General features: G+C 39.2%; 1 protein-coding gene across 2 annotated transcripts in view; it reads left to right on the top strand.

Annotated features, from left to right (window-relative positions):
* The first annotated feature begins 2690 nt into the window (after positions 1 to 2690).
* The window catches only part of TWSG1 (twisted gastrulation BMP signaling modulator 1), a 74740-nt gene continuing 55706 nt past the window's right edge, over positions 2691 to 21724 (top strand). Inside the window, exons 1-2 of one of the 2 annotated variants that reach the window (XM_077778224.1) lie at positions 2691 to 2958; positions 4649 to 4802. In XM_077778224.1, the coding sequence (XP_077634350.1) occupies positions 4680 to 4802 (123 nt within the window). In that variant the 5' untranslated portion in view covers positions 2691 to 2958; positions 4649 to 4679. Of the gene's footprint in view, positions 2959 to 3149; positions 3386 to 4648; positions 4803 to 21724 lie in introns of those variants that run through there. The other variant, XM_077778225.1, reaches the window with a different exon arrangement.

Raw genomic sequence — 21724 nt, 5'->3', positions numbered from 1 at the left:
CCCAATTACGGGCTTTTAAAAAATGTTTATTTATATTTGAGAAACAGAGTGCAAGTTGGAGAGCGGCAGAGAGCGATGGAGACAGAATCTGAAGCAGGCTCACAGAGCCCAACACCAGGCTCGAACTTATGAGCTGTGGTGAAATCATGACCTGAGCTGAAGGAAGTTGGATGCTTCACCGACTGAGCCACCCAGGTGCCCAATAACCCAACTAAGAGCTTTTATTGCACTGATTATAAAGGCTTCTGATAAAATAAAATAGCCACTGCAGTATAGGTCTCAGATTCCCAAACTGCTAACCACAGAGCCAGAACCACTTGATGTTCACCTGGGGGCTCAGTCACCATTTGACCTTTTAGGATGTAACAAAGAGGATCTTTAACTTAAATTAAAAATAACTAAATTTGGGGGGCTCCTGGGTGGCTCAACTGGTTGAGTATCTGACTTTGACTCAGGTCATGATCTCATGGTTCGTGAGTTCGAGCCCAACATCCAGCTTTCTGCTGTCAGTGCAGAGCCCCGTTTGGATCCTCTATCCCCCTCTATTTCTGCACCTCCCCTGCTTGCACACTCTCTTTCTCAAAAATAAATTTAAAATGTTTAAAAACCTGTATTTTTAAAGATCATGACCAAAGTAACAGAAGCAAAGACATCAGAAAATGCAGATGAACGACAACAACAAAAAAACACATCAACAAAAATCATTTGTAATCTCACCAAGAAATAACCAATGCTAACACCATGGTTCTTTTTCCAGACCTTTTTTAATAGCTGTCTAACATTTTTTAAAGTTTGTTTATTCATTTTGAAAGAGAGAGAGAGAGCAGGTGAGGGGCAGAGAGAGAGGGAGAAAGAGAGAATCCCAAGCCCACTCTGCATTGTCAGCTCTGAGCCTTACTCATTAGGGCTTGAACTCATGAATCATGAGATCATGACCTGAGCAGAAACCAAGAGCCGGTCCCTTAACTGACTGAACCACCCAGGTACCCCTGTATACACAATTTTTAATATTAATCGTTCTAAAAATATGTATACCACTTTAAAATGTTGACATATAACGAATATCTTTCCATGCCAACAATATTCATCTGCAATAGTAGTACTCGAAGTGTAATCTAGGGACCCTAGGAGCCCCAAGACCCTTTCAGGGGGTTCATGAGCTCAAATTTTTATTTTAATTCTAATACATTATTTACCTTTTTCATTCTCCTAAGTTTAGAGTAGTCCCCTAGAGGCTACATAATACATGATATTGCAGCAGTTTGAATGCAGAAGCAGATATGAAAATCCAGCTGCCTTCTATTAACTTTGACATTAAAGAGAATAGCACAAATGTAAAATAATGCCATTTTTCTATTTCTTTGTTTTGGAATACATACTTATTTTTCATAAAATATGTCTTTCATGTTACTTTACAATAGAGTCTATTATTTTTAAGTGAAATAAATGAATAAATAGTTCTTAAATTTCTCAGTTTTAATTTCAAAAGTTTTGACAGATGTAGCACATATAAAACCTCCTTGGAGCCCTCAGTACCTTTCAAGAGTGTAGAGGGGTCCTGAGACCAGTAAGTGTAGAACTTCTGACCTACAATACTATGTTTTAATAGCTGACTTAGTCCATTGCACTGGAGTGTCATAATTCATTTAACCAGTAAGTAATGCCAAAGGATAAGACCTTAAAGTTAAATTTGTATATATTCTCAATTATTTCTTTAAGATAATTTTCAGGGATGGGGCGCCTGGATGGCTCAGTCAGTTGAGCATCCAACTTCAGCTCAGGTCATGATCTCGCAGCTTGTAAATTAAGTTCGAGCCCCGCATCAGGCTTGCCTTTGTCAGCACAGAGCCTGCTTCAGATCACCTGTCCCGCTCTCTCTGCCCCTCTCCCACTCATGCCCTCCCTCTCAAAACTGAATAAGAACATTTTAAAAAGACAAATTTCAGGGGTGATTTTTTAAATGCATATTTAGGGGCGCCTGGGTGGCTCGGTCAGTTAAGCGTCTGACTTCGGCTGAGGTCATGATCTTACAGTTCGTGGGTTCGAGCCCCGCGTCGGGCTCTGTGTTGACAACCAGCTCAGAGCCTAGAGCCTGTTTCTGATTCTGGGTCTCTCTCTCTCTCTCTCAGAAATAAAACCTTAAGAAAACTTTAAAAAATAAAATAAAATGCATATTTATTTACTTACTATACAAAAATGGACTAACATCATTAATGTAATCCACGCCCTTGGCCAATCAAGTCTTTCCATCCGTTATTTCCGTTTTCTTCCAAGCAACAAAGGGGAATATAAGGCATTTAAGCCTCCTACTAGCTTAAAACTCTTATCACTACTATGTCACCATTTCCAAAGGGAAAGTGCCTTGTGGATGATCTAGCCCAATGGGCTCCAACTTAATCACTGGAATCTTTTTAAAAAGCAAATTCCTAGGGTTGTTGGAAAAATCTGAGCGCAATTCCCAAATGCCTTCCTGTACATGCTAACTGTTGATGGAAGGAATTCCTTTTCTAAAGTACAGGCTGAAATGCGTGCTGCGTCATCCATGCTCAGGGAGCCCTCTCCTACTTGGGGTGGTTCGCTGTAACCATTTGTCTAGCTGTCTGTCCATCCTCTCCCAAGCCCAGTGGCCTCCTTCCCGGCCAGCACCCGCCTTGCCTCCTCTCTTCTATTTCCAGTGCTAAGCACAGTGCCAGGCACTCGCCAAGGACGCAGCAAAATTCAGCGAACTGCTGAACGAAGGTTCTGCCCTAGCAGATCCTTATTCAGCAGGCCTGAGACAGAGCCCAGAAACCTGCCTTTTTAAGAAGTCCGGCCTCCGACGTGAGATAACAAGAGTTCGAGTGTCAGCTCTGCAACAGCGGGCTGGGCTACTCGACCACTAGGTGCCTCTGTCCTGCATCCCCAGAGCGGGACAATCACAGCTGCCTCCTGTGGTTGCTGTGCAGTCTCTGAGCTCTGGTACGTCAAATTCTCGGCTGCGCGACATGCACTTGCTAAGCCCGGAGACTGGGCCTCACAGAGGGGCCAGGTGGGCGGACAAAGAAGCCTGAGATGGGGGCGGGGNGGGGGCGCCGCCCGGTGGGTGCTGGGCGCGGGCGCGCAGGCTGGCGGCCCCCCTGCGGCCCCGTCCCCTGCCTCGCGGGTCAGCGGCGCGTGGGTGAGCGAGGGTTGAAGAGCCACGGTGGCCTCTGCCTCCTCAACCGGCAGCAGGGGCTCCTTCCCGCGGCACAAAGGCTGCTGTCAGTGCCGTCCCCCTTGGGGACCACACACAGGTCGCCAGAGCCTGAGAAACTGGTCCCGACGCAGGAAAACAGTTTCGATGCGGCATCGTTCCTGACTCCTTAGGGAAAAAGGAGAAGCCCTTTAAACAATTGTTACCTGCTTTGTACGTGCATTTACTTGAATACTTTTGCCAGTAAGGTTTGGGGAGTAGGATGAAGACAACCATATGAGATGGGGGGAAAAATCCCATTTTTAGTGAGTGTAGGATGAAAACTAGTTCTGGAAAAAAAAAATCACGTTTCAAAATACCTTCTTTGGCCTCTACGAATATGTACTGGCGGCACCAGAAATCATCCGACTGTTAATATGTGCTGTTAAATAAATGAGAAAATTGGGTTATTAACGGTCTTTAGGAACACTTTGTGGGCCTCAGTAACCATCGCCAGGGCTTTCTCTTTCAAAATTGAGTCATACCGGGTGCAATGCTCTTTATTCTTGTCACATTCTTATTGCTTTTGCCTTATTGTATTTTGTAATACTTGGAGTAAAAGTTTACAGTAATCATAAAGGCACCATAAACTCACCTTTTATCTACCTTACATCAGTAATCATTTATTTTAACTGATTCTATGGGGGGGGGCTGTGTTAACTGTAAGAAGTTACATCTTTTCAAAAAGCTTACTAACCATGTTCGCTTAACCACTGTTTAACCACTATCAGGATTTGTGCTGGTCTTGTTTTCCTTTTCCTTTTTAAAATGTACCCTCTTCTTAATAACATTGTAGAATCTGTGGTACCTATGGTATAGGATTAAAAGAATATCTTCACATTTTAATAAATTACTCAGAGTTCTTAATGCAGTTGGTAATTTACTACCCCCTGTGTTATTTGCTAAGTTATTTAAGAAGTGACTGGCAACTCTACTTCTTTCTCTGAGTTGCTTCAGCCCATAGCTTCTGGACAAATATGTGAAGACATAAAACGAGATAGTCATAAATAATCATTAGAAAAATTTTTTTAAATTTGTTAAGTGTTGTATATTAGACTATATTAATAGGGTTTATATGGGTTTAAAGTTGAATAATGGGCCTAAAACTAAAGTTGAATAGTAGCGGTGCAGTACTAAAGCTAGTTATTTGCTTCAGTAACCTGATGGTTTAAATATGTGTGTGTGTGTGTGTGTGCGCGCGCGCGTATTTACAGTTTGCTGACAAGACATTACTATATAAAAATTGTACTTTGTTTTTACTGTTTAACCATTCATTGAAAATGTCCTTTAAATGATCACTCAAAAGTCATTTAATACAAATAATGAGTCTTGGTTTATTTGTTTTGCTTTTTATTTCTGTATTTGTTCTTAACCTAGCCCTCGCCTTTGAATTAAAGTTTTGTTTTGTTTTGTTTTTCTTTTTGTTCGTTGGTTTAGCTTCCTGGGAGTTGATTGCCTTTGAAGAATCATGAAGTCCCACTCCGTTGTTATGCTTTCTCTAGCCATTCTGGTGTTCCTGACTTGGATCCCTGAGTCACTGAGCTGTAACAAAGCACTCTGTGCTAGTGATGTGAGCAAATGCCTCATTCAGGTAGGATTAAGCATACTTTTTATTAATATTAGAAGGTGGGGGCACCTGGGTGGCCCAGTGGGGTTGAACATCTGAGTCTTGATTTTGGCTCAGGTCAGGGTCTCACAGTTGTGTGATTGAGCCCCGAATCAGACTCAGTCCTGAGTGTTGAACCTGCCTGGGATTCTTTCTTTCCCTCTTCTTCTAACCCTCCCCTGCTTGTGCTTTCTCAAAGTAAATAATAAACATTTAAAAAAATGTAGAGTAGATACAGAATGCATCTATACAAGTATAGAGCATATGTATATTACAGAGTATTACAGAGTAAGGCCTGAGTATTGGGTCTGAGGTATTGAACCATGTCACAGAGTCTGGGTTTTTAGCCCCATAGTTTTCTTGCATATGAGCAATGTCAGATTCAAGAAGTTTGGTTTTGAAAATAATATCCAGCTTCATAATATGCCATTACAAAGTGATGAGCAGACCGTTCAGATAAAGAAAAGGGTTCCCTTGTATTATCTAATTTATATACCAAAGAAGTTCAATTGCTATATTTAGAAAAAAAAATAGCTAGTCAAATAATAGACACATTTTTCCTTTATATAATAGTTGTCTATTCTGTGCAACAAGTTACCCAAATGTAGCAACTTAATGCAGCAAACATTTATTATTTCCAGCAGTGTCTGAGGCTTTGGAGTCTAGGAGCAAGTAGCTGGGTAGTTCTGGCTCAGGGTTTCTCACAAGGTTGTAGGCAGATTGTCAGCTGAGACTGGAGAATCTGCTTCGAAGGTACTCAGCAGTTACCTCTCTTTCAGTCATCAGGATAAGCCTAGTGGTGTAGCTACTACTTTAATTTTTCTGAAGAAAAAAAATGAGGTTAAGTAATTTGGTTAGGTTCGTATAGCTAGCAAGTGGCTGTAGAACCAAGTCTTTGACTCCAAAGCCCGTGGCCTTCCCACTAAACATACTGGTTATTACTCCATAAAGTTGTGTTAATTAGTGGTGAACTTCACGTCTTATATAGCTGTTCTCTTTTTCCCCCCATCTTATTAGGCCGTCAGCAGTCTTGTGCCTTTTGTGTGTCTGTGTTTATTAGCCTCCTATTCAGTTATTGGCTGTTGGCTAAGAAATCCAGTAACCACACATATTAGAATTCTGTGTAATGTATGAGTCAGCTATGTCTTGGCTATGATCCCAACATGGAGCAGTTGGGTGTATGTACTCGAAGAGGTAGGGTTTTTATAGATTTGAGGCATTTTGTATTTATTTTGGATATTTTGGTCCTTCTCATTAATAGTTGAAAGTCTAGGAAGCCTGGCCTTTATCTGGGTGTAGTTTGCCATTGTCTCACACTCTCTGCGTTGCATTTCAAACCAAAACATGTAAATATAGAAGTTGTTGGGTTTTTTTTTTTTTCAATTTTTTGACTGTGGACATTTTCAAGCATAAGTAGAAGAGAGGAGTATAATGCACAGTAGTAACAGCAGTCATTAACTCAGGGCTGCCCTTGTTTCATCTGCATTCCCCTATACTGCCCACCCCAGCTACATCTTAACTTTAGGCAAATTCCTGGTACTATTTTATCATAATTCTAATCTCTACATTTTAGAGCTAAGAACTCTTTAAAACATGTAGCTGTTTTAAGGGATGCCTGGCTGGCTCAGTTGGAAGAGTATGTGACTTCTTTTCTTTTCTTTTCTTTCTTTTTTTTCTTTTTCTTTTTCTTTTCTTTTTCTTTTCTTTTCTTTTCTTTTCTTTTCTTTTCTTTTCTTTTCTTTTCTTTTCTTTTCTTTTCTTTTCTTTTCTTTCCCTTTCCCTTCCCTCCCCTCCCTTCCCCTCTTCTCCCTTCCTTTCCCTTCCCTTCCCTCTTCTCTTCTCTTCTCCCTTCCTTCCCTTTCCTTCCCACCCGACCTTAAAGCAGACTCCACACTCAGCACAGAGCCTGATGCAGGGCTCAATCTCATGATTCTGGCATCATGACCTGAGCCAAAATTAAGAGTCAGACACTCAATTGACTGAGCCACTCAGGTGCCCTGGAAGAGCATGTGACTTGATCTCAGGGTTGTGAATTTGAACCCCATGTTGGGTATAGAGATTACTTAAAAAAAAGTTAAAAATTAACAGTAATTTTAAATATCATCTAATTTTTATACATGCAAGTTTTGATACTGTATGTCTGCTTAGGCTTATGCTAGCAGAACATTTTGTAGCCTGTACATGAAGTCCAGCTTTGTGCTCTGGTCTGATGGGGAAGCTGTGCTGCTACTTCCCAGGTTGTTTCAATGTAGCTTCATAATTGATCATTAGAAATAGAGTCTCATGGGGCATCTGGGTAGCTCACTCCTTTAAGCATCCAACCCTTGGTTTCAGCTCAGGTCATGATCTCACAGATCATGGGATCGAGCCCCACATTGGACTCCGTGCTGACAGTGCGGAGACTGCTTGGGATTCTCTCTCTCCCTCTATCTGTGCTCCTCTCTCTCTCTCTTTCAAAATAAATAAACTAAAAAAAAAAAAAGGAAATAAAGTCTCTCAGTGATTGTTATAATCATGTTTAGGTGGAAATTCACTTAAATCCCAAGTTATTTTTGACTCGCCAAATCTATAATTTCCATTAGATCAAGTGATTTATTTTAAAAACATTTTTAACATTTCTTTATTTTTGAGAGTCGGAGACATAGTATGAGCAGGGAATGGGCAGGGAGAGAGGGAGACACAGAATCCAAAACAGGCTCCAGGCTCTGAGCTGTCAGCACAGCCTGATGCAGTGCTCTAGTTCATAAACCGTGAGCTCATGACCTGAGCCAAAGTCAGACGCTTAACCGACTGAGCCACCCAGGTGCCCCAGTTCAAATAATTTAAAATTGGTTTTTAATTAAAATGAATTGCTTGGTAAAATAGTATTTTTAAAAGATACTTTTGGGTGCCTGGGTGGCTCAGTTGTTAAGTATCTGCCTTTGGCTCAGGTCATGATCTCATAGTTTATGAGTTTGAGTGCCACAGTGGGTGAGCCCAAGGCCCCGCTTCAGGTAAAATACAAGCCCTGAGTGAGCCCCACCTCTCTCTCTCTCTCTCTCTCTCTCTCTCTCTCTCTCTCTCTCTCTCTGTTTGCCCCTTGTGAGATTTTCTCTCTTTGCTCCTTGTGGTCTCTTTCTCTCTCTGTCTCTGGCTCACTTATACCGTCTCAATCAATCAATCAATCAAAAGATAGCTTTTGGTTGATATTGAGAAACACCATCAAAGGTTTTTGGTTTGTTTCTTTTGCTTTCAGGTTTAAAAATATGTAATATAGGGGCACCTGGGTGGCTCAGTTGGTTGAGCATCTGACTTCAGCTGAGGTCATGATCTCACGGTTTGTGGGGTTGAGCCTCACGTCAGGATCTGTGCTGACAGCTCAGAGCCTGGAACCTGCTTCAGTTCTGTGTCTCCCGCTTTCTTTCTGCCCCCTCCCCCCACTCATGCTCTGTCTCTCTCTGTCTCTCTCAAAAATAAACATTTAAAAAATTTTTAAAATATGTGACATAAAATACTTAAAAAAGTAAAGGGTACTGTGTGAGTATAAAACTGGAAAATCAAATGAGCTTCACCTGTTAAATGGTGACTCTAGTAAATTCACCAGAAAGAAGCTAGGACTTGTTTGCTTTACCATTGATTTCACGATGCTAACATTTCTCAGGATCTTATTCCTTCAGAGCCATTGATTTCACGATGCTAACATTTCTCAGGATCTTATTCCTTCAGAGCCATTGATTTCACGATGCTAACATTTCTCAGGATCTTATTCCTTCAGAGCCATTGATTTCACGATGCTAACATTTCTCAGGATCTTATTCCTTCAGAGCCAGGAATCATCAAACCTTTTTCTAGAGTAGCAGAGACAACGCTTCTGGTGCACAGTGGCAAGTATTTGAAATTAAAAATATTGTGGGCGTGGGGCACCAGGGTGGTTCAGTTGGTTAAGTGTCCAACTCTTGATTTCAGCTCAGGTCATGATCTCATAGTTTGTGACTTTGCACACTGCATCAGGCTCAGCATGGAAAGCCTGGTTGGGATTCTCTATCTCCCCCTCTCACTGCCCCTGATGTGCATACTCTCTTTCTCTCTCTCAGATATAAATAAATAAACAGTTTTTAATAAGGTAAAACAAAAACATTGTGGGCTCAAGAATCGGGCGTTTTCTTGTTCATTTATTCATAAGCACTTATTGGACTTTGAAGTAAAATGTGGTTATTCCCAATATTTGACTGATTTTGTGGACTCCAAAACTCCAACAGATTATTCACATTCTGAGCTTTACTTTCCTTGTATTTCTCTTATTATGGCTCTGTAACAAACCACCCCAAAAATCAGTGGCTGAAAACAACATTGATTTTGGCCATGAATTTGCATTCTGCAGGGCTTGATGGGATAGCTCATCTGTGCACCACACAGCACTATGGCAGATTGAAGACTGGGGAACGGAGTTATCTGAAGCAACACTGTTCTCTAAAACGTTCTACAAGATAGAAACAGTCTAAACCTGCCCTGTCCAGTGAAGTAGAAGCTAGCAGCTATGTGTGGCTACTGAGCACTTGAAATATAACTCGTGTGATTGAAGAATAGATTTCTAAATTTTGTTTCATTTTACTTAATTTATATTTAAGTAGCTACATGTGACTGGTGGTTGCTGTACTGGATCTCACAAATCTGAAGGCTCACTGATAAGCCTAACACTTGGGCTAGAAAGATTCTTCAGCATGCTCATTCTGTCTCTCTCCCTCTCCCTCTCTCTCTTTCTCCCTCCCCCTCCCTCTCCCCCTCCCTTTCCCCTTCCCCCTCCCTCTCACTCACTTTCAGTTCTGTCTCTATATGACCTCTCTAGTGTGCTGGTTTAAGACTAGCCAGTATCTTACATGTTGGCTCAGGGCTCCCAAGGTATGTGTATCATAAAAGAGAGCTGGAGGAATCTGTATTACCGTTCGTGGCTTCAGCTGAGAGGTTCCGTACTGCTCCTACCATAGTCATAAGTCCTCCTGGGTTTAAGTGGAGGAAACACAGGCCCTGCCTCTGATTGAGGAGCATAAGAAGTACATGGATGTGGATGGCATCCACATGGATGCATGGGCATCTTTGGATGTATTAAGTGTAAAATAAATTGGCTGGCTAGGAGATCTCAAAGTTTTCTTCTAGTTCTTTTTTTTTTTAAGTTTATTTATTTATTTTTATTTTGAGAGAGAGAGAGCACAAGCAGGGGAGGGGTAGAGAGAAGGAGAAGCAGAATCCCAACCAGGCTCCATGCCATCAACCCAATGCAGGACTCTAACTCTCCAACTGTGAGATCATGACCTGAGCTAAGATCAGGAGTCAGATGCAATTAGGTGTCCCAGTGTTTTAAGATTTAATTTAATTTATTTTTGAGAGGGACAGACAGAAACAGAGTGTGAGTGGGGGAGGGGCAGAGAGAAGGAGAGAGACAGAATCTGAAGCAGGCTCCAGGCTCTGAGCTGTCAGCACAGAGCCCAACACAGGTCTTGAACTCATGAACTGGGAGATCATGACCTGAGCTGAAGTCAGACACTTAACCGACTGAGCCACCCAGGCACCCCCTACCCTCCACTTTTTAAAAAAATCAGAGTAAGAAGGCCTTTTCCCCCTCTTTTTCTTAATCAAAGTTTAATTGACATACAGTGCAGCATTAGTTTCAAGTGTACAACATATCAATTTGACAATTCTCTATATTACTCAGTGCTCATTATGATAAGTGTAGTTACCATCTGTCACCATACAATGTTATTACAACATTACTGACTATTTCCTATACAGTACTTTTCATCTCTGTGATTTACTTATTTTATACCTGGAAGTTTGTACCTCTTCATCCCTTTTATCTCTTTTGCTCCCCACAACCCTCTCCCCCCATTAGTTTGTTCTCTGTATTTAAGAATGCTTATTTTGTTTGTTTGTTTGCCTTGTTTTTTTAGATTCCACATGTAAGTGAAATCATATAGTATTTGTCTTTCTCTGTTTGACTCTTTTCACATAGCATAATACCCTCTAGGTCCATCCATGTTGTTGCAAATGGCCAAGTCTCATTCTTTCATAAGCCTTAGTAATAATATTCATGTGTGTGTGTGTGTGTTTACATACTTCTCTTCTTTATCCATCTATCTGTGGACTCTTAGGTTGCTTCCATATCTTGGCTTTTGTAAATAATGCAGCAATAAATATGGGAGTGCATATAGTGTTTTCCTTTTCTTTGGGTAGTGAAATTATTGGATCATATGGTATTTCTATTTTTAACTTTTTGAGTAACCTCCATACTGTTTCCTACAGTGGCTGTACCAACTTACGTTCCCACAATAGTACATGAGGGTTCCTTTTCTCTACATCTATGCTAACGCTTGTTATTTGTTATCTTTTTGATGATAGCCTTTTTGACTGGTGTGAAGTGATATCTCGTTGTGGTTTTGATTTGCATCCCCCTCATGATTAGTGACATTAAACATCTTATCATATGTCTGTTGGCCATCGGTATGTCTTCTTTGAGAAAATGTCTCTTTAGGTCCTCTTCCCAGTTTTAATTGGATTATTTGGGGGTTTCTTTTGTGTTAAATTGTATGAGTTCTTTATATATTTTGGATATTAACCCCTTATCGGATACACTATTTGCAAATATCTTCTCCTATTCAGTAGGTTGCCTTTTTTTGTTGGTGGTATTTTCTTTCACTGTGCAGAAGCTTTTTATTTTGGTGTAGTCCACTCGTTTGTTTTTGCTTTGTTTCCCTTGCCTCAGGAGAAGTATTTAGAAAAACGTTGCTAAGGCTGACGTCCAAGACATTATTGCCTATATTTTCTTTTAGGAGTTTTGTAGTTTCAGGTCTCATATTTAAGCCTCACGTTAAGTCACATTTATCCATTTTGAGTTTACTTTTATGCATGCTGTAAGAAAGTGGTCCAGTTTCATTCACATGTAGCTTCCAGTTTCCCCTGCACCATTTATTGAAGAGACTGTTTTTTTCCACATTGTATATTCTTGCCTCCTTTGTTGTAGATTAATTGACCATATAAGTGTGGGTTTCTTTCTGGGCTCACTATCTTGTTTCATTGATCTGTGTGTCTGTTTTTGTGCCATTACCATATTGTTGGGATCACTACAGCTTTGTAATATTATTTGAAGTCTAGAATTGTGGTGCTTTTCTTTTTCAAGATTGCTTTTTCCCTTTGCTTTTCTTTTTCAAGATTGCTTTGGCTATTGAGGGTCTTTTGTGATTCCCTACACATTTGAGTATTATTTGTTCTAGTTCTGTGAAAAATGCTGTTGGTATTTTGATAGGGATTGCTTTAAATGTGTAGATTGCTTTAGGTAATATAGACATATAACAATATTTGTTCTTTCAGTTCATGAGCATGGAATGTCTTTCCATTTTTGGTGTCTTCTTCAGGTTCTTTCATCAGTTTCTGATAGTTTTCAGAGTATAGCTTTCTCACCTCTTTGGTTAAGTTTATTCCTAGATATTTTATTCTTTTCATGTAATTGTAAGTGGGATTGTTTTCTTATTTTCTTTTTTCTTCTACCTTATTATTAGTGTATAGAAATATAATAGGTTTCTGTATATTAATTTTGTATTCTTCAACTTTACAGAATTCATTTATGAGTTCTAGTAGTTTTTTGGTGAAATCTTTAGGGTTTTCTGTATATAGTATCATGTCATCTGCAAAAAGTGATTTTTACTTCTTCCTTACCAATTTGGATGCCTATTCTTTCTTTTTCTTGTCGATTGCTACACGTAGGACTTCCAGTAGTATGTTGAATAAAAGTAGTGAGAGTGGACATCCTTGTCTTGATTCTGATCTTAGAGGAAAAGCTTTCCATTTGTCACCACTGAATCTGATTTTAGCAGTGGGATTTTTATATGTGGCTCTTTTTATGTTGAAACATTTTCTCTCCAAATCCACTTTGTAGAGTTTCATCATGGATGTACTTTGTCAAATGTTTTTTCTGCATCTACTGAGGTAATCATATTGTTTTTATCCTTCCTCTTGTTGATATGATGTATCATGTTGATTGATTTCCAAATAGTGAAGCACCCTTACATTATTGGAATAAATCCCACTTGATTGTGGTAAACTATTGTTTTTAATGTATTGTTGAATTTAGTTTGCTAATATTTTTTGAGGATTTTACATTCTATGTTCATCGCAGATACTGGCCTATAGTTTTCTTTTTGGGGAGTATCTTTGTCTGGTTTTGGTAGCAGGCTAATGCTGGCTTCCCCTTTTATTTTTTGGAATAGTTTGAGAAGAATAGATATTAACTCTTCTTTAAATGTTTGTTAAAATTCACCTGTGAAGCCATCTGGTCCTGGGCTTTTGTTTGTTGGGAGTTCTTTGATTACTAATTCAATTTCCTTAGTAGTAATCAGTCTCTTCAAATTTTCTATTTATTTCTGATTCACTTTGGAAGATTGTATGTTTCTAGGAATTAATCCATTTCTTTTTAGGTTGTCCAATTTGTTGGCATATAATTTTTCATACTATAATCCTTTGTATTTCTGTGGTGGTGATTTATCCTCCTTCATTTCTGATTTTATTTATTTGAGCCCACCCTCTTTTTTTCCTTGATGAGTCTGGCTAAATATTTGTTTTTTCAAAGAACCATTCTTGGTTTCATTGGTGTTTTCTGTTGGGTTTTTTTGGTCTCTATTTTATTTATTTCTGTTCTAATCTTTATAATTTCCTTCCTTCTACTAGCTTTGGGCTTTGCTCCTTTTTTAAGCTCCTTTAGTTGTAAGATTAGGTTGCTTATTTGGGATTTTTTTGTTTCTTATGATAAACCTATATTGCTATAAACTTCCCTTAGGAACTGCTTTTGGTGCATTCCAAAGATTTTGGACTGTTATGTTTTCATTTCCATTTGTCTTCATGTATTTTTTGATTTCCTCTTTGATTTCACGATTGACTGATCTGTTCTTTAGTACCATTTTGTTTAGCTTCCATGTGTTTGCAGTTTATCCAGAATTATTTCTTGTAATTGATTCCCAGTTTTCATTGTGGTTGGAAAAGATGTTTGATATGGTTTTAGTCTTCTTAAATTTATTGATACTTGTTTTGTGATTTGTTCTGGAGAATGTGCCATGTGCACATGAAAAGAATGTGTATTTTGCTGTTTTTGGGTAGAATGTTCTATGTATGTTTGCTAAGCCCTTCTAGTCTAATGTGTTGTTCACAGCCACTGCTTCCTTGTTAATTTTCTGTCTGGATGATCTACCCCCTGATGTAAGTAGGGTATTAAAGTCCCCTGAGGTAGTTGTATTGCTATCAGTTTCTCCCTTTATATCTGTTAATATTTGCCTCATGCATTTAGGTGCTTCCATGTGGCATTCATAAATATTTATAATTGTTACATCTTCTTGTTCGATTGATCCTATTATCATTGTGTAGTGCTTTCTTTGTCTCTTGCTGTTTTGTTTGATAAAACTACTGCTACTCTGGCTTTTTTTCATTTTCGTGTGCATTGTGGGTGTGCTTTCACCCCTTCCCTTTCAGTCTTTACATATGTTTAAGTCTGATGTGAGTCTCTTATAAGCAGCATATAGATGAGTCTTGGTTTTTTGTTCATTCAGTCACCCTTTGTCTTTTGATTGGAGCTTTTTAAAAACGTTTTTTATTTATTTTTGAGAGAGGGAAAGAGAACACACATATGAGAGAGAGGAGGGGGACAGAGGATCTGAAGCAGGCTCTGCACTGACAGCAGAGAGCCCCATGTTGGGCTCGAAGCCATGAACCATGAGATCCTGACCTGAGCCGAAATCAAGAGTTAGATGCTTAACCGACTGAGCCACCCCGGTCCCTCTTGATTGGAGCTTTAAAGTAATTATTGATAAGTATGTACTTATTGCCATTTTGTTCATTACTTTCTGACTGTTTGTGTAGTTCCTAAAGGTCTCTTTTTACAAAGTCAAATTGTTAGAAGGATGCATGATGAAAAACAATTCCTTGCATGATACTTTCTACTCTTCATTTTGTTATTCAAGTTGAACCACTTTTAATCTTCCAAGTGGTAGCTTCGATTTTTACTTCTTTTTTTTAATGCTTATTTATTTATTTATTTATTTAGAGACAAAAGAGACCATGTGCATGTGTGTGTGTGAGTGGGGGAAGGGCAGGGAGACAGAGAGAGAGAATCCCAAGCACACTCCATGCTGTCAGCTCAGATCCCCACATGAAGCTCAATCCTACCAACCTTGAGATCATGACCTGAGCCGAAGTTGGACACTTGACTGGCTTAGCCACCCAGGTGCCCCAAAATAAATAAACTTAAAATATATATATATTTATTGGGGCGCCTAGGTGGCTTAGTCAGTTAATATCCATCTTCAGCTCAGATCGTGACCTCATGGTTTGTGGGTTCAAGCCCTGAGTTGGGGTCTGTGCTGACAGGTTAGAGCCTGGAGCTTGCTTCAGATTCTGTCTCCTTCTCTCTGCCCTCCCTTGCTTTTACTCTCTCTCTCTCTCTCAAAATTAAATAAAACATTAAAAAAACAAATTTATATATTTATTTATTTTGAGAGAAAAAGAGTGCACATGCATGATCAGGAGAGAAACAGAAAGAGAGAATCCCAAGTAGGCTCCACACTGTCAGAGCAGAACCCAACAAGGGGCTTGAACTCATGAACGATAAGATCATGACCTCAGCCAAAATCAAGAGTTAGATGCTTAACCGACTTAGCTATCCAGGTGCCCCTACATTTCCTGTCTTGAATGACTATTGTTCTTGAATTTCTAATTGTCTTTTTTGATTTGCATCCTTAATCATTAACATCTTATGTTGTTTTAAATTCTTAGCCTGTTCTCCTCCCAAGGGAGGGAGGCTTCAGTGTTGTTTCTATACTTAACTGATTGCTCTCTAGGTCTGATTCAAACTGTCCTATAGTGCATCCCCATTGTTACTTTCCCAAGTTGGTTTCATTATTTCTTTGATTCCATGTCTTATTCTTTCTAAATTGACTCTCATTTTGTTGTAACAAGCCTTAGAGTATCTTCTAACAAAGGCAATATTGGGAGGTCACATTTTGGGTGCTGCCTCTCTTAAAAATGCATTTGTTCTCAGGGCGCCCAGGTTGCTCATTTGGTTAAATGTCTGACTCTTGGTTTCAGCTCAAGTCATGATCTCACAGCTTTGTGGGTTCAAGCCCCGTATCAGGCTCTGCTCTGGCATCATGGAGCCTGATTGATATTCTTTCCTCTCTCCCCTCCCTCTCCCCACTCACACTGTCTCTGTCTTTCTCAAAATAAAGAAATAAATTTTTAAAAAGTGCATTTATTCTCTCACCTTATTTATAACTGATTGATGATTTGCCTGAATAAGAATTCTATGTTACATTATTTTCTCTGGGAACTTCAAAGACATTTCCTAACTATCTTTATGCTACTGGCATTGTATAATAGTAGTAAGAAGTCTGATACCAGTCTGGTTTTTATTCTCTGTAGGTGACTCTGTTAGTCTGTTTCTTCTCCCTGGAAATATTTAGTTTCATCTCCTTATCCTTGGTGTGAGTCTTTTGTGTGGGCGGAGTGACAGATACCATATGAATTTTTTTAGGGAACAGGGGTTTTGTTTTGAGCTTAAAACTGGAATATTCTGGGGCACCTAGATGGCGCAGTCGGTTAAGCGTCGGACTTTGATTCAGGTCATGATCTCACAATTCATGGGTTCGAGCCCCATGTCGGGCTCAGTGCTGACAGCTAGCTCACAGCCTGGAGCCTGTCTTTGGATTCTGTGTCTTGCTCTCTCTCTGACCCTCCCCTGCTCATGCTGTCTCTATGTCTCTCTTAAAAATAAATAAAACATTAACAAAAACTGGAATATTCCCTCTTATTATTTTTATATACAATATTCTCCTTTTTTTCCTACAATTCTGGTTACTATAAGTCTAAGATAGATCCTCTAAGTCTTAGTTTTTTTAAAACAGCTTTTTTGAGATATAATTCTTTTTTTTAAAATTTTTTTTTAATATTTTTATTTATTTCTAGGAGAGAGAGAGACAGCGTGAGCAGGGGAGGGTCAGAGAGAGAGGGAGTCACAGACTGAAACAGGCTCCAGGCTCTGAGCTGGTAGTCAGCACAGAGCCCAACGCGGGGCTCGAACCCACGAACCGCGAGATCATGACCTAAGCGAAAGTGGGATGCTCAACCGACTAAGCCACCCAGGCGCCCCTACTGAGATATAATTCTAATACTATAAATTTTGCCATTTAAATGTGCAACTCACTGATTTTTTGTGTATTCACTGAGTTATGCAACCATCACCACAATCTACCTTTAGAATATTTTGATCACCCTAAAAAGAAACCTCATACTCATTAGCAGTCACTCCCCATTCCTTCCTCCCTACCCCTAGGCAACCCTTGTTCTACTTTCTATCTTTCTGCATGCCTGTTCTGAACATGTAATATGAATGGAATCATATGATGTGTTATCTTTTATGTCTGGCTTCTTTTATTGAGCATAATTCTTTAATGACTCATCCATGTTATTATAACTATCAGTACTTCATTATTTTATGGTCAAATAGTACTGTACTGAATAGATATACCACATTTAACTAATCCATTCATCAGTTGATGAATATTTAGATTGCTTTCACTTTCTGGCTATGGTGAATAATGCTGCCATGAGTGTTTATGTACAAGTTTTTTAATATGGATATATATTTTCATTTCTTTTGGGTTTATACTTAGGCATGGAATTTCTGGGTCATATTTTCTGTGTTTAACATTTTGAGTAACTGCTAAAGTATTTTCCATAGTTACGTTTCCACCACCGATGTATGAGGAGTCCAGTGAACCTATGCCCATTTTTAAATTGGCTTATTTGTCTTTTCATTGTTGAGTTATAAGAGGTCTTTGTATATTATGGGTACAAATCCCTTATCAGAAATATGAGTTGCAAGGAATTTCTCTGATTCTGTGGGTTGTCTTCTTACCTTCCTGATAATATCATTTGCAATACAAAAAGTTTAAGTTTTGATACAGTTTTATGTGTCTATTTCTTTCTTTTGTTGCTTGTACATTCAGTGTTTTGGATAAGAAACTATGGGCCTAACTCAAGGTCACAAAGATCTACTTGCATATTTGCCTCTGAGAATTTTATAGTTTTAGCTCTTATATTTAGGTCTATGATTTATTTTGAGTTGATTTTTGTGCATCCAAGTTTATTCTGTTCCAGCACCATTTGTTGAGAAGACTGTTTCTTCCCTGTGGAATTTTCCTAGCACCTTTGTTGAAAGTAATTTCACTAAAAGGATAAGAGTTTATTTCTGAACTTTCACTTCTATTCCATTGATTTATATGTTTATCTTTATGTTCTCTTAATTAGTGTAACATTGTGGTATATTTTGAAATCAGGAAGTATGAATTTTCTAATTTTGTTCTTTTTTAAAAAAATGTTTATTTATTTATTTTGAGAGAGAGAGTGTGTGTGAGGGAGGGGCAGAGAGAGAGGAGGCAAGAGAGTCCCAAGCAGGCTCTGTACTTTTAGCACAGATTCGAAATTGGGGCTCCATCTCATGAATCATGAGATCATGACCTGAACCAAAATCAAGAGTCCAATGCCTGACTGAGCCACCCAGCAGCCCCCTCCCAATTTTGTTCTATTAAAAGATTGTTTTGACTATTTTGGGTCCCTGATACTAACCTATGAATTAAAAAAAAATTTTAATGTTTATTTTTGAGAGAGAGAGAGAGACAGAGTGTGAGTGGGGGAGAGGCAGAGAGAGAGGAAGACACAGAATCTGAAGAGGCTCCATGCTCTGAGCTGTCAGCACAGAACCCAACTCAGGACCCAAACCCACAAACCACAAGATCATGACCCGAGCTGAAGCTGGATACTTAACCAACTGAGCCACTCAGACACTCCTACCATATGAATTTTAAAATCAGTTTGTCAATTTCTGCAATAAAACAAGCCTTGGATTTTTTTCCTTAAATAATAGACTTTCTTTTTTTTTTTTTTAATGTTTTATTTATTTCTAGGAGAGAGAGAGAGACAGTGTGAGCAGGGGAGGGTCAGAGAGAGAGGGAGTCACAGACTGAAACAGGCTCCAGGCTCTGAGCTGGCAGTCAGCACAGAGCCCAACGCGGGGCTCGAACCCACAAACTGCGAGATCATGACCTAAGCGAAAGTCGGACGCTTAACCGACTAAGCCACCCAGGCGCCCCTACACTTTCTTTTTTAGAGTAGTTTTAGGTTTACAAAAGCATTGAACAGAAAGTGCAGAAAGATCCAGTATATTCCTTTCCCCTGCACACACCCACTGTTTCCCAATTATTAATATCTTGCATTGGTTGGTACATTTGTTACAAATGATGAACCAGTAATGACACACTATTATTAACTAAAGTCCATTAGGGTTCACTCTCTGTGTTATATAGTTCTGTGAGTTTTGACAAATGCATAATGTCATATATCTGAGGTTACGGAAGAGTTTCAATGTCCTAAAAATGTCCTGTGCTTCCACCTGATCCTCCCTTCCTACCCCTCCCGGAAACCCCTCCCTAGCCCTTGGCAACCATTAATCTCTTTTACGGACTCTATAGTTTGCTCTTTCCACTTTGTCCTATAATTGGAATTATATAGTATATAGCCATTCCAGATAGCTTTCTTTCACTTAGCAATATGCACTTAGGGCTTTTCCATGTCTTTTTGTGGCTTGATATCTAATTTCATTTTATTGCTGATTTATATTGCATTTTATAGATATACCATAGTTTGTCCACTGTTTCCAAGTTTTGTCAATTAAGAATAAAGCTGCTACAAATATTCATGTGCAGATTTTTGTGTGGTCATAAATTCTCAGCTCGTGGTAAATATTAAGAAGCACAATTGCTACATCATATTCTAAGAGTATGTTTACTTTTCTAAGAAACTGCGAACAGGGTACCAGGGTGGCTCAGTTGGTTAAGCATCTGATTCTTGATTTGGGCTCAGGTCATGATCTCATGGTTCCTGAGATCAAGCCCTGGTTGGGCTCTGTGCTGACAGTGTGGAGCCTGCTTGGGATTCTCTCTTTTCCTCTTTATCTTTGTACCTCTCCTGCTGTCTCTCTGTCTCTCAAAATAAATAAAACATTTAAAAAAAAGGAGAAACTGCCAAACTATTTTCCAAAGTGGTTCTATATCCTTATCAATATTTAGCATTGTCAGTGTTTTGAATTTTAGCCATTCTGAAAGGAGTATATTAGTGTCCCCCCCCCCCCTTTTTTTAATTGTCAAATCAACTAACATAGAGTGTAGTCTTGGGTCAGGAGTAGATTCCTGTGATTCATCATTTACATACAACACCCATAGCTCATCCCAACAAGTGCCCTCCTCAGTGCTTATCACACATATACTGTACCCTCCAACCCTGACCCCATCAAACCTCTGTTCTCTGTTTTAAGAGTCTTTTATGGTTTGCCTCCTTCTCTTTTTTTTTTCTTATTTTTCCTTCCCTTCCCTTATGGTCTTCTGTTAAGTTTCTCAAATTCCACGTATGAATGAAATCATATGATATCTGTATTTCTCTGGCTGACTTACTTTGCCTAGCATAATACCCTCCAGTTCCATCCACTTTGTTGCAGATGGCAAGATTTCATTCTTTTTCATTGCTGAGTAGTATTCCATTGTATATCTATACCACAGCTTCTTTATCCATTCATCAGTTGATGGACATTTGGGCTCTTTCCATATTTGGCTATTGTTGATAGCACTGCTATAAACATTGGGGTGCATGTGCCCTTTTGAAAAGCACTCCTGTATCCTTTGGATAAATTCCTAGTAGTGCTATTGCTAGGTCATAGGGTAATTCTATTTTTAATTTTTTTTAATGTTTATTTATTTTTGAGGGCAAGAGAGACAGAGTGAGCAGTGGAGGGGCAGAGAGAGAGGGAGACACAGAATCTGAAGCAACCTCCAGGCTCTGAGTTGTCAGCACAGAGCCCAATGTGGGGCTTGAACCCACAAACCATGAGATTATGACCTGAGCTGAAGTCAGACGCTTAACCGACTGAGTAGTATTTTTTGAGAAACCTCCACACTGTTTTCCAGAGTGGCTGCAGGGATTTGCATTCCCAGAAACAGTGCAAGAGGGTTCCCCTTTCTCCACACCCTCGCCAACATCTGTTGCTTTCTGAATTGTTAATTTTAGCCACTCTGATCAGTTTGAGGTGGTATCTCATTGTAGTTTTGATTTTTATTTCCCTGTTGATGAGTGGTGTTGAGCATCCTTTCATGTGTCTGGTAGCCATCTGGATATCTTCTTTGGAAAAGTGTCTATTCATGTCTTCTGCCAATTTCTTCGCTGGATTATTTGTTTTTCAGGATTTGAGTTTGTTAAGTTTTTTATAGATTTTGGATATTAACCCTTTATCTGATATGTCATTTGCAAATATCTTCTCCCATTCTATCAGTTGCCTTTTAGCCAGTTGAAGTTTCCTTTATTGTGCAGAAGCTTTTTATCTTGATAAAGTCCTAATAGTTCATTTTTGCTTTTATTTCCCTTGCCTTTGGAGACATGTCAAGTAAGAAGTTGCTGTGGCTGAGGTCATAGATTGTTTCCTGTCTCACATTTAGATGTTTCATCCATTTGGGGTCTATTTTTGAGCATGGTGTAAGAAAGTGATCCAGGTTCATTCTTCTGCATGTTTCTGTCCAGTTCTCCCAGCACCATTTGCTAAAGAGACTTGTTTTGTTTTGTTTTTTTCCCATTGGATACTCTTTCCTGCTTTGTCAAAGGTTAGTTGGCCATATATTTGTGGGCCCATTTCTGGGTTCTCTATTCCATTGGTCTATGTTTCTGTCTTTGTGCCAGTACCATACTGTCTTGATGATTACAGCTTTGTAATACAGGCTAAAGTCCGAGATTTGTGATGCCTCAAGCTTTGGTTTTCTTTTTCAACATTACTTTGTCTATTTGGAGTCTTTTAT

The sequence above is a fragment of the Crocuta crocuta genome, unplaced genomic scaffold (genome assembly GCF_008692635.1).
Source record: "Crocuta crocuta isolate KB4526 unplaced genomic scaffold, BGI_CrCroc_1.0 scaffold26, whole genome shotgun sequence".
Taxonomy (NCBI): Eukaryota; Metazoa; Chordata; class Mammalia; order Carnivora; family Hyaenidae; genus Crocuta; species Crocuta crocuta.
The sequence above is the reverse complement of the archived record's forward strand: the minus strand, read 5'-3'. Positions and strand labels throughout refer to the sequence as shown.